At 39.1% G+C, this 14,387-nt stretch overlaps 1 protein-coding gene across 1 annotated transcript in view; it reads right to left on the reverse strand.

Annotated features, from left to right (window-relative positions):
- Nucleotides 1-10,598: 10,598 nt before the first annotated feature.
- LOC124253151 (WD repeat-containing protein 5-like) overlaps nt 10,599-14,387 on the reverse strand; it is a 44,639-nt gene continuing 40,850 nt past the window's right edge. The window contains exon 10 of the mRNA XM_046686869.1: nt 10,599-14,373. Coding sequence (XP_046542825.1) covers nt 14,227-14,373 — 147 coding nt within the window. The 3' untranslated portion in view covers nt 10,599-14,226. The remainder of the gene's footprint in view (nt 14,374-14,387) is intronic.

A 14,387-nucleotide genomic window follows, 5' to 3' on the forward strand; every position in this document is an offset into this window, starting at 1 on the left:
CTCACTCACTCACTCACTCACGCACGCACTCATCATTCTTGATGTGCAGAGCTATACAATAAACTGCTGCACTACGGAGGTAATACCAAAGATTTTCCTTTTTAAAAAAGAAACCTTTTTACGCACACTAGTAAATACTCAAATCTGCACCAGACAATCCAGTGAGTGACGTTATGACCATCGATGTACGCAACTGGAATACGATGATATACAATGAACCAGAGTACACTGATAAATGAAGGTATGTACGTTATCTATATATCACATGTAACATGCGGTGGTGCAATCGTTCACTCGCACACCACGTCAAATATGCTTCTGTTCCTAATGTGGTAGCAATATGTCCAGATAATGTTTGTCCCATGCGATATAATAGCTTGAATATTGCCAACAGAGACGGGTCTAAAAGACAGTGTGCATTTGAGCTTCGTCCGAATTGAGAAGCATACAGAAGATGAAATACTATATAATATAAAAATAGACTCGTATGTGTGTGTTTGTTTAACGCCGGGCTGGGTGCTGGGTGTGTGTGTGTTTGATGATGATTTTTATGGAGAAGCTTGTACAATGTGAATGACAACCCCCCTCTTAAAATTTATGTACAAAATCAGTGACCCCCCCCCCCTCCCCACCCATAATTTCTAAGCATAATTTTAAACATATTTTATGTACAAAATTGATGACCACCCCATGTATATGTGTACAAAATTTATGACCGCCTAGCTCTCAAGAACAAAATTGGTGACCCCCCTTAAAATCATCATCACCCCCCCTAGCCATAAATTATGAACGGTCCCTAAATGGCTTAAATGATAAATAATAAAATTTCAATCTATAAACTACATACGAATCTTCACCAATAACTGATACAAAAAAGTCAGAACGATATTTTGAACAGTTTGTGCAATGTACAGTATTGACAAAATGAGAAAAAGACAACTTGCAGAGTACTACTCACGTTGCGTGGAGACGAGGAGGTCTATGACAGTGGTGGCAGGAACTGGGGCCGCCTTCTGATATCAGCTGGGTTTGATTTCTTGACTGATTGATATGTGACAGGGATGAAATGTGTGTCAGTCACAATTGATACACTAGTCTAGGTTTAACGTTGTCGCCAAGGAGACACATCCTTCTATTAAACGTATGACCTTGCCACAGACAGATCAACTGAAGCTATTTTTCATTGTCAATTGCATGCACTGTCAATATTTGAGAACATGTTTAAGGTGTGTCCGAATTTACTCGTTGTTTTTAAACAAGTAATTTTGTTTTGTGCCATTACTCAACATTGGCACCGAGAGGCTAGTGCAACGCGTGGATGAACAGTAATGGGGGTCTGTTGTCTGGACCAGACATTCCAATGATTTAAAATATTAGCAACGTTCAGTGTTGTTGGGACACTATAAACCACACACTAGAGTGAGTGAGTGAGTTAGTGAGTGAGTGAGTGAACCCCGGTTTTCAGCGTGACGAGCCAACGATTCACATCACAGTCAAATCTCACCCCAATGAATGGCCGCTGAGTAAGATGACAGACAACCAGCCATGTCACTGCGTCTGACGGCCAAATTCATTTGTCGCCTTTCATCACCAGCAAATGTTGCTGGGGACCTATTCTAACCTGGAATGAATGAATGAATGAATGAATGAAAGAATGGACGGACAAATGAACGAATTATATTTCATCGCCGAAACAGCAATATTCTTATCTTATCACAGCGCCCTACTAAAATATTGGAACCAAGTGTTAATGGCTAAGACCCTTGCCGTAGCGAGAAGATGCAGTGGACACAATGGCATATCATTACAAGACTTTCCAACTCTCCTCGATCCTTAAGAATTATTTTGCCAAATACCTGAAATGACTTGTAAGAAGGGTGAAATTAATAAACAAAAGCTATATGACAATACAAAGGTTAATTTTCTTTCCTGTACAAACCTAATGTTGTTTCTGAGAATGAACAAAATGATCAGAAATCTCGTTATAAACTTATTTTGTATTTGGGATTACAGTTTCTCAGTAAAGTACAGATTCTAGTACTTTTGCTAGGTTGAGTCCTATCCAGGATTCAAACCCATACTCTCAGAGTCAGGCACCTACTCGTCAGCATAAAATGGCATTGTGTACTCATATTTCGTAAGACCCGCAAGACCCATGCTTGTCGTAAGAGGCGACTAACGGGATCGGGTGGTCAGGCTCGCTGACGTGGTTGACACATGTCATCGGTTCCCAATTAGACAGATCGATGCTCATGCTGTTGATCACTGGGTTGTCTGGTCCAAACCCGATTATTTACAGACCGCCTCCATACAGCTGGAATATTGCTGAGTGCGGTGTAAAACTAAACTCACTCATATTTCGCAACGAGATGACAAAAACGCCCCAATATGATAATTTCTCTTAACGTATACGAAATTCAGAGGGGGTGACTATGACCTTGGCTCACGCCTAAGGATAACATCGCTTTCATTTACACATAAAACATCCTCAATATCTACACAATATCAATGGCCATGTAAAGTGCACCTAGACTAGTGGGATAGCCTTGAGGTTAAAGTGTTCGCTCGTCTCGCCGAAGACCATGGTTCGATTCCCCAAATCGATACGAGCCCATTTCTGGAGTCTCCCGCCTTGATATTGCTAAAATCTTGCTAAAACGGTCATTCCCAGTAACAGTGGACAATTGCAGTCGTTGAGTTTGAAAGATGCGATTCATGAACCCAAAAGCACTTTCTGATCTTTAAATACTTTAATAATAACAAGTAAAGTAAAGGAAACACGAAAAGCAAGAAAACTAACAAGTCATTTAAACAAATGCCTGGTATGGATTGATATACTTCACTTCAGATAAACAAAATGTAATTTACCTTTTGTAATTTACGTTTAATTGAAGTTACATGAAGTTACATGGGAAATCCCAAAAGACATCAAAAATCACGTGTTGGTAACCGTTTGAATTTCTGCATGTGAGCAGAGCAATGCTCATTCTATGGATTCCATTGTCGATCATGCCACGTTTTCACCCAAACGTAAATTACTGAAGGTGTTACGTAAATTTCATACGAATATTTCTTTCGGAATCATCACTTCAGATGATAAAACGATTTAACATGTTGATGGAATTAAAGTGTGCGTTTTGTCAACTATACAGATTGTTCTTTAACTTACTCTAAATAAGTATGAATCCAAAGCTTTATCCGAAAGTCTCATTGTGTGATTGTTGCTTGTAGATATATCAGTGTTGCACAACTGTCTCAGCTGAATTTTAGAATAATGTTCTCTTTTCTTTTGACTACATATCTGGTGCAAAGATATTTGCTGTTTTTGTCATCTTTGGCCTTTAATCAAACTTCAGTCTTTGAATTTAACAAGAACGTAAGTTACAACGTAATATACGTCACGCAGTAGAACTGTAAGATGGTAAAGGTGTTTAACAGGTAAAGCCAAAATATATTCATTCCCATTTTGTGTGATTCCATGGCGTTTTCGTGAAAGGGAACGTTATATTTTCAAGTATGAAACGTAAATTACATGGACGGTTACGGGTACCTTACTTCAAACCAGTGCTGCAAGTTTAATACTGTTCACTGAGTGCTGAAAAAGTACAGATTCTTCATTCACAAGTTGTAGTTTTGGAAAATAAACATTTTTGGGCGACTGAAGTGATTTTGTTTTTCTTCACTATCCTCTCTGATTTGTGCAGTTTCTTTGGGAATGACTGAAAAGCGGCGTGAAGCCTTATCAACTCACTCACTGGAACCTAACTCGAATTTAGTGATCGATCGGTCGAATCTGATTGAAACCTTGCTGTCACACACTACACGTATAGATCTGTTCCATGTCTGTTTCATGTCGCGTCATTCATCAAAGTGAGGCCTACAGTGGGTGTTGACAGGTTGCAGGTGTTTATTGCTTTTAATGGGACAATGAAAGAGACGTCGGGCGAGCCACGTGCGGGACGATGTCAATCAAATCCGAGGTCATGTCATTTCGTGCCCTCATATGACCTTGACATCAAGGAATATTCTCTTATAAAACATCAAGGCCAGTTCAGCCTTAGCAGGTTTTTAACTGTCCATATACTGTCTGCGGGGTTTAGTTGGTATTCAGTGCCCGTAAATTTCATTTTGAAGCGAAATGTGGAATTACCCTGTCGTTTCTGAGCGCCATGGCATCTATGGCCATCTATAAATCATCGAAGCTGAATTGATTTGGCTGGCATCAAACTGGTTTCAGAACCCATTCACCAAGTGGAATTGGGTGGTCAAATCGTGACCTTGGCGTTTCCTAAATGTTTTTGGACATTCAGCTGAGAGGTGTGGTGTCTGACGAAAAGCCAGATTTTCGTGACATACAGATTTCCAGGTTATTATATAACATCTGCAAGCAATACACAAATGTGCATAGGCAAAATTACTGTTATTAAGACATTGGCTCTTTCAAAATTAGTTCATATTTTTAACACTTTACCCACCAGAGGATTTTATCACCGCGCTTGAGAGATCTACGCATGATTATTTTAAGACCTTTGTTAACGCCATGAAATTATCTACACAACTCAAACTATATTTAAAGGAATATCCTGGTAACCCATGCAACTTTCCTTTTAAAGATATGCTAAAATATGGAGCAAATTTCAGAATATAGTTGCCGTACTGTTGATAATCCTTTCTGGAAAGATGTTTTAAAGGCATGGAAATGATATTGCATCAAAAATACTATAGAAGCAGAGAACATTATTGAAATCTTATCCCAACCTTTGAGGCTGAATAATAATTTCAGAAACTCAAATCACATTATTAGACATTGGGCTAAAAGTGGAATCTTGACAATCAAAGATCTTTGTGATGAACAAGGGTATATATATATATATCCTTTGATCCTTTGAGGCTTAAATTTGATATGAGGTACACACGTGGATCTTGGATATGTTATATACGTTTTACCTGAACCTTTGTAAAAGACTATATACGAATATGGATATATACACATCAATGATCTCGATATAAATTCTCTCCAAAAGGATTTCACATCCCCCAGAAAAGGTTGAAGATTATTCTATGATAAATTGTTATCTGAAAATGTTAAACCTCATATGTGCCAAAAATGGGAAACATTATTTGATTGTATTGATTTTGATTGGCATATGATTTGTGATATTTTCAGAAAGAATTTAAGAGATGTGAAACTGTAAGATTTTCAATATAAATTTCTGCACGGAATTGTTTATACCAAAAAAGAACTTTCTATAATGAATCTTGTTGACAATACATTATGTTCTTTTTGTAATGTTTCTGGTGAGACCTTATGCCATATACATTGGGAATGTGATGAAACCAAAACTTTCTGGAAGAAACTTGAACAGTGGATTACGAAATGTATCCAAGCACTTAATTTGACAAAACCTTTGATCTGGTTTGGCTTTTTAGGTAAGAACCCATTACTGAACCACATAATCTTATCTGCTAAGAGGCATATTTACACTTGCTCTTTGAAAAAAAAACAATTCCAAAAGTCGATAATTACTTAAGGATATTGAAAGACATATTCAGCACTGAAAAATTAATTTCCAGAAGAAATAATAATGTTGAAAGCTTTTTAGCCAAATGTTTTCCTCTCATCCCAGAATTTAATCCTGCATGACTATTTAACCAAAACATTACAGCTGTTGATATTTAATATACTATATCTCTATTGAGCCTACAGGCTGTTTTGTACACATATTCCTCAATATGCTTGTATTCAACGTATTGGGAGCAATTAAAAATTAAAAATAAAATTTAAAAAATGTGCACAGATCAACATGTAACGTCATAATTGACTGAGAGTTATCCTCTACTTTCTTGCATTATAAAAATTTATTTTGAAATAACAAATACATATTAGAATTCGACCATCGTACCATTTTAAATAAAAGTGAGAAAACACGATTTTAAGTAATCTAATTTTGAGTAGCAGTACACCTGTCTGCCTTGACGATCAGCTATAAACATTACCAACTACAAACTTCATATTCTGTAGTGACAGTTCCGAGGGCAGTCGGTGTTCAATCATCGCCCTTCCCTAGAGCTATGAACACGTGTGCTTGTTAGTTCCCATACAGGGTCAAGCATTCCACATATTGGAGTTGTTCACATGTGGGTGTTTGTACATTAAAATATATATCGTACTTGGCGTGGAGCGTTCAACATCAGTCGATGTACAGGCAGGACGGAAGTCCCCGTTTTCTGGCTGCGTATATTGTCCAGAACAGTAGATAACATGTCGCAGTTCAACAGTGAGTGAGTGAGTTTAGTTTTACGCCGCACTTAGTAATATTCTAGCTATATAGCGGCGGTCTGTAAATAGTCGAGTCTGGACCAGACAATTCAGTGATCTACAACATGCGCATCGATCTAGGCAACTGGGATACAATGACATGTGTCAACCAAGTCAGCGAGCCTGACCACCCGATCCCGTTAGTCGCCTCTTACGACAAGCATGGGCTTACTGAAGATCAATTCTACCCCGGATCTTCACGGGTCCCATGATACCTAAAGCAGCCGGTGTTTGGCTTGGATCGGTTTTCTTTGTGTTTTGTTTAACACAGCATTCAGTAGTAGGCCTATCCCAGGTGAATGGTGGATGTCATTAAATAAGTGACTCTGGGTCCCGATCCTCAAGGCGTTCGTAGCGCTCCATTCGTAAGTCTGTGATAAGCTATAGAGATACGACAGGTCGTAACGTTATCAACACTTTGTGGACCGGAACCCCGGACCTCAGGAGCAGGGTTCCCCACCAGCGTTTACCCTTAACCCAGAAAGGCTGCAGGCCCTAAGGACCCAGAACCATAAAGAGTTGTGGGTCTTGATCAGAATGTGTAGGTCCTATATCTTAATATGGAAATGATACTCTTTAGTTGTGGATAAAAAAGCTGTCGGACATAAGAACCTAGAGAAAACAAGAGTCATCAGAAGATGACAAATCCCCCCGGCCCCTACAAATTTGAAAGAACAAATCATCTGACAGTTACTTAAAGTCCAACTTGATTTTTTTACTAAGTCCAAATCGTTTCAATGGAAATCAGGAAAAGTATAAATGCCAAAAATCTGCAAATAGCAAAAGGCACTGCCAAGTCTTGAAGAAAGATAATGAACGGTTTTTGAGTTGTGCTCCGGAAACGAGGCACACCCTTCCCTTTTGAGACTAAGTCCAAAACGTTTGTGGAAACCGAGAAAAATAAATATGACAAAAATCTGTAAATAGCAAAAGGCACCACTGTAGGTTCTGTTCGATATATGTGCCATGTCTTGAAGAGAGATATTGAACGTTTTTTGAGTTGTGCTCCGGAAACGAAGGCCACCCCTCGCTTTCGAGACTAAGTCCAAAATGTTTCCATGGAGACCAAGAAAAATAAAAATGACAAAAAATCTGTTAATAGCAAAAGGCACCACTTTAGTGTCTGTTTGATATATCTGCCAAGTTGTGTTGAAAGATATTGAAAGGTTTTCGAGTTTTTCTCCGGAAACGAAGCCCACCCTTCCCCTTTGAGACTAAGTTGAAAACGTTTTCATGGAAAGCAAGGAAAATACGAATGCCAAAAATCTGTAAATAGCAAAAGGCGCCACTTTAGGTTCTGTTTGTTAAATCTGCTAAGTTCTTTTGAAAAAAATAGAACGGTTTTCGAGTTGTGCCCAGAAAACGAAGTCCATCACTCCTTTTTGAGACTAAGTCTGAATCGTTTCCATGGAAACCGGGAAAAAGACAAATGCCAAAAATTTGCAAATAGCAAAAGGCACCACTTTGGGATCTGCTTCTACTAAGTCCAAAACGTTTCCATTGAAACAAAGAAACGTAAAAATGACAAAAATCTGTAAATAGCAAAAGGCACCACTTTAGGTTTTGTTTGATATATCTACCAATTTTTGTTGAAAAATATTGAACGGTCTTTGCGCTATGCTCCGGAAACAAAATGATTACGGACGGACGGTTGGACAGACGGATGAGGCGTCGACTATATCCCCCCAGCATTGCATGCCGGGGTGGGGTGGAGTGGGGGTTTAACAAAAGTTGTGGGTCCGAGTGGTTTTCAGTCGGCTTCGGGCCTAAGGAACGACGTTAATTTCGAGCGCTGGTCCCCACAATTGGCATAGATAACAGGAATTCAATCACGTCACCGAGCTTTACCATCCGACCTATGTAGTAGCCTCTTACAAGCATAGGTTACTTGATCACTGTATTTGTCAGGCCAAAGGGCAACTGACGTAATTGTAACAGTCGCCATATTGCCAGACTGTCAGTTCATGGAGATGTTTCACGCGCTTACCCTAAACGTAATGGTCCAGCGAAGATCACATTTCATCACTCTGCAGGAAACCAGAAATAAGTTTGGACCCAAAAATATTAATTTGCCAAATATCCAAATATTCTTTGATGCTCCAGGAGTGACTATTAGCTGCCTCGGAAGTCCTGCAAGACATGGATTCTGATGGCAGTTTTAGAGACAACATTGAAAATCCTTGATGAAAGTTTCAGATTCCAGAGGCAGAGAAGTGTAAGAGCTGTTGAAAATATGACAAGTCGGAAGTCGTATGATGCACCGAGACGCGTGTTCACTATATATTTTGCAATCCATTTTTGATAGTACCCGGTGGTCTGGCCCAGCCCGACTTTTCTTGGCCCGAGTTTTAGGCACTTCCCTCGCTTGACTTTCAGTCAGATAAACGAAACTGTAATGACACAAACCCCTGTCCAGGTCAAAATCACAATGCACATTCTGAGAAACAATTTTCGATGGCGCCGTCTTCGCCTGCACCAGCTAGTTTAACATGGGGCAAGGAACGAGACGTAGGTGATTCATTTCGATGTCAGATTCACTACTATACATTTGTGATTTTCCATACTTGATCACAATGTGTCCACAGGCTACATATAACACAGAGAGCAGTCTTCAGCTACATGGTTGGTTGGTTGGTTGTTTAACGCTGCTCTCGGCAATATTCCAGCTACATGTATATGGTGACAACCCAATGTCAAAAGCAAAGAGCCTGACCACCCCATCCCTTTAGTCGCCTCTTACGACAAGAATGGGTACTGAAGACAAATTTCTAACCCAGATCCTCACGGGAGACAAGTATGGGTTACTGAAAACCAATTCTAACCCAGATCTTCATGGGAGACAAGCATGGGTTACTGAAAACCAATTCTAACCCAGATCCTCACGGGAGACAAGTATGGGTTACTGAAAACCAATTCTAACCCAGATCCTCACGGGAGACAAGTATGGGTTACTGAAGACCAATTCTAACCCAGATCTTCATGGGAGACAAGCATGGGTTACTGAAAACCAATTCTAACCCGGATCCTCACGGGAGACATTGCTGAAGACCAATTCTAACCCGGATCTTCACGGGAGACAAGCATGGGTTACTGAAGACCAATTCTAACCCGGATCCTCACGGGAGACATTATTGAAGACCATTTCTAACCCGGATCTTCATGGGAGACAAGCATGGGTTACTGAAGTCCAGTTCTAACCCGGATCTTCATGGGAGACAAGCATGGGTTACTGAAGACCAATTCTAACCCAGATCCTCACGGGAGACAAGCATGGGTTACTGAAGACCATTTCTAACCCGCATCTTTATGGGAGACAAGCATGGGTTACTGAAGATCAATTCTAACCCGCATCTTTATGGGAGACAAGGATGAGTTACTGAAGATCAATTCTAACCCGGATCTTCATGGGAGACAAGCATGGGTTACTGAAGACCAATTCTAACCCAGATCTTCACGGGAGACAAGCATGGGTTACTGCAGACAATTCTAACCCAGATCCTCACGGGAGACAAGCATGGGTTACTTAAGACCATTTCGAACCCGGATCTTCATGGGTATCAGCAACATTGACTTTGGTCTGGGAAGATGTCACAGTAGGTTACTCTACTGATGTACTTTATACATTTTTAGAGATAATGAAGACAAACTTATCAAATTTCAACTCTACTGATTATTTTCACCGAAGGAAGCTTTCTGTTCAGATGAGGTCATGTTATCAATTTGTCACATCAACGAATGACTTCACATCGTATCTCCAACTTCAAGTGACGGTCACTGAGACTGCATCATGTGCAAACATCGTGAACATTATTGCACATGACCTATCAACCTGTATGGGAAATATTTGCAGCTGCTTTGGCCTTTAAAATCCTGAAATTGTTAACCCTTCAACACTTTTTCTGACTCATATATTTCCCAACCCTTAAATACCCGTGAAGATCCGGGTTAGAATATTGATCTTCAGTAACCCATGCTTGTCGTAAGAGGCGACTAACGGGATCGGGTGGTCAGGCTCGCTGGCTTGGTTGACACATGTCATCGGTTCCCAATTGTGCAGATCAATGCTCATGTTGTTGATCACTGGATTATCTGGTCCAGACTCGATTATTTACAGACCGCCGCCATATAGCTGGAATAATGCTGAGTGCGGCCTAAAACTAAACTCACTCACTCACTCTCAACTCTTAAACACTCTATACCTCAGAGTACAAAGCTTTCATCTATTTCTGTCATTACTCATACGACTCACCCATTCATAAACATTCACAACTACAACAAGTCTGATCAAAATAGATTTAATCATTCAGGGCAATGTACAATAGATATTGCTGTAAATTTGCATGTAACAAAAATATAATTAAATCCATTAAATTATCAGTATATCAACAATCACAGACCTAATAAAAAACAGGACCTAATCTATGTAAACAATTAAAGCATTCTATTTCAAATAAACAAACAAACAAATTCACTGAGTGGCTACAAGAGAGAAATGCTTTTCTCAAATGAATCGACACGTGTAATGTAATATTACTGGCATTTGGTTTCACAACCGTCATGTAGTTGTCAGAATTTGACTATTTATTCACATGTTATCATTCACTGAGGATATTGATACCTTTCTTTAGGAGTTCAATATACATCAACTCCTTTCGGTCTAGTCTATAAGGCATTATTAAACCAGTGAGTGATCCTATTTTACACAAACTTCGGATTAAAATGACCTTCAGGTAACTCCTAATTTGCACCTGTCCGTGTGATGTGAGGCACAAAAAGATTAAGCTCATGGCAGCAAAATACACATCTAAGTACAGTTACAGCATGAATCGCAATCAATAGAAACCAAGCCTGTGCCGTTTATCCATTACTCTGCCTTCTACAACAAGCTTACCTACTTTTCTGGAGGCCAACTCAATATGGAATCCCCACATAAACATTGTTTGTCACAAGTACCTTTAACAAAAACAGTCACGTGAACAGCGTGTTGACTAACAGTAAGTACTAAAATACATCGGATCTGCATCTGGAAATGTTTGACAGCACATATAAATGAGAGAGGTAATAACTTACACACTAACGTCAGCTGAAGCCATTAATCTGGTATTGAAGTGACACTTGTCTCCCTGGTCATCTTTAAACAGAACTCAGGAATGACTTGGCACAATCCACTTGGCTACCTGTGTCCTGACTAAATCACGGGTCTTTTTTTATCACCTTGATATGCACCAAAACATAAAGAAAAAAGAAAGAAAGAAAGAAAAGTGGAGACTTTATTTTGAACATCACACTATCATAGAACAGACCGTGATGAAGAGAGCCGAAACTCAGCAGCATCTCTTGGTGTTGTCTCTGTATATGTTCTGTGTGCACTATCTTCTGTTCTGAGGGGAGTCGACTTTCACATTTACAACAATATTGCCATCTGTAAATGACCTGTCCGCTTAATTAGTTACCTGTAATGTTACCTGAATGATGATTATTTACATTCACGGAACACACTACCTGTGATTGAAGTTACTATTTAGTAGAAAAACAGCATGTATTTTCCTACCATGAAACAAAGACAAGGAATTGGTTAGATAACCATCATTTGAGGTACTGAAACATCAGTACCATGATAACAAAAATTTAAGATATCACTCATTCAAAGTCTCATTGTCACTTGAAAAGTCCAAGACCACCCATAAAGACATTAAGGCCCACAAAATTCTTTCACTTTATAATGTCACTATTATCAGCATGTCATCGATATATATATCTTGGACGAAACGTTAAAGTTCTCAAATAACACTGAAATTTTTTTATAATACCAGCGAAATCCTTGCTAGTAGAATACTGTTATGAACTGGTCATCTTGTTCGATCCACCCAGCAAACCACAAAGACTTCATGTACATGACTGGCAAGAAAAATGGACAGTTCGTTTAGCAAGAACTTCTTGGAACAAACAACATTAAGACATTAAAACATTAACCAGTTTTCACAAGAAGCAATGTGAGAAACTGTATGTTTAGGACTGCTATACTCATCCATATTGTTCATAAGTTAGCATGTGAGCTTGTTCAATGTAATCATATTTCAGAGTAATATTCTAATGTCATAAAATATTTTAAAAGGTGTATTTTTTGCAAACATTGACTTTTAACTACCAAGCCTGTGAGCCAGTAAAACATGATCTAGCATTTCTATATATTTCCTGGAACTGAAAACAGCCTCACAGCGACTGGACAGTTCTGAATAATGGTTTCACAATGGATTTCATATTTCAAAGTAAAGACATAAATATATGCACAGATGGATTTTAATATGTGTGATTGTCATACTGTTCATGACAAATAATAAACAAATGGTTAACAATCTGGAGGAAATGAATAAAAGTGTGTTTTCAGATGAAGACAAATGCTTCACGCATTGCCATCTTTCCTTAAATCTTTCTTTACTTGATGGAGTACACCACAGACACTCCCGACACACATTCAGACACTGTGACTTACAACATTCAACAGTTGCTGTACATACATTTCCTGAGCAGGACATAAAGTAAAAAGAAACATGAGCTGGACCCTGGTTGATATTTTGTATAAATTTGGAAGAAAATTACTTTACTGTAATAATAAGAATCTGAGTGAACCGAGTCTGTGATGGTTGGCGGTGCTGTGAAGTACAGAAGACTGGTCAGGGTTTCCAGTTACAGAGAAGGCCTGGTGGTGTGTACATATAACACATCTAAAATAACCTATATGTCAAGAATAAATATGTTCACAACAAACATAAATTTTACAGTGTGCCATGAAGCAAATTCTATAAAAAAAGTAACATTCTGCTTTTCTATCACCAAAGAATGCTAGAAACCCTAAAATTGTTTCAGTTCCTTTGCAGTATGTTGGCTTCATTTTAGTTTTAGGAGAAGAAACATCATATATTTCTTGTGGTTTGATATTCTCAGTGTAATCAGTTTCAGCAAGCTAGCCTACCACAGCAGTTTGGTACAGTATAGTTGAATAATGTGTTATAACTTCTATAGATACTTCATAAAAACTGGACAATGTTTGAAAACAAATTCAGAGAAACAACTAACAACATGAATCACAGTCCATCACTTCAGAGACTGTCAGAAGTTGTGTCCAGTAACAATGTCCAATAAGGTCAGCCTATCCTTATACATAAATTAACACTATTTACATGGATCCTGGTCAACATTATTTAAACCATCAAAATTTTGTCATGAAAGGAGTATTTGTGCTTATTTGTAGCAGCATCCCATATTTGAAGCATCTGTGTTTGTCCAAAAGACTCATCTGGTGGCTGGAGACTGTACACAACATATGACATCTAACTTGTCATCATCTCCACTCACATATACGATATATAGAACTGACAAGTATCTAGCACACACTGTGGTCGTCATGCAAGATGAGGGCATGCCAAGCTACAACACCGGTATTTTTGAAAACAGAAATCTGCTGCCCACAGTGTTCAGAAATGCATTATCAATTTATGGTGGGAAGGCACCAGGAACAGCCCTGTGTACCCATGTGGGGAATCAAACCTGGACTTTCGGCAGGACTGGCATTAACCATAATGCCACCTTAATGCCTTCAGTGTTAAAAAGAATTTTTTTTACACACATTATAACTTAGGAACATGTTTTTGACTGGCCAAATGAGGATAAGACTTCATATTACTGAAGGTCCTGAGGTATTCTAGTGGGCGACTGGGAGAAGGACATGACACCAAGACAATCACCTTTAGACTTGTAGCCATCTCACTACCGAAATAATTCAAACATGAAACTTGTTGATATCAAGCTGAAAAATATGTCTTCACTTCTGGTTTAAAACGATTCTGATCACAGATGGAGGAAGTCTGCTGTGGTGGTGATGCCTTGCTCCTGTAGATGCCTTGCTATCAGTCTCCTCTGTAATGACTTTTCTTGTCGCTGCGGACGAGGAAGATGTAGCGACTGCTGCCGATGGCGATGCGGGGGTAGCTGCCTTGGCGGTCATTGTCGATGCAGTAGACGCCCTGAGGTAGGTCTACAAGCTGACCGGTGGTCTGTGTGAGAGAAT

Source organism: Haliotis rubra, unplaced genomic scaffold, assembly GCF_003918875.1.
Source record: "Haliotis rubra isolate DU_JTF1 unplaced genomic scaffold, ASM391887v1 Scf532, whole genome shotgun sequence".
Taxonomy (NCBI): domain Eukaryota; kingdom Metazoa; phylum Mollusca; class Gastropoda; order Lepetellida; family Haliotidae; genus Haliotis; species Haliotis rubra.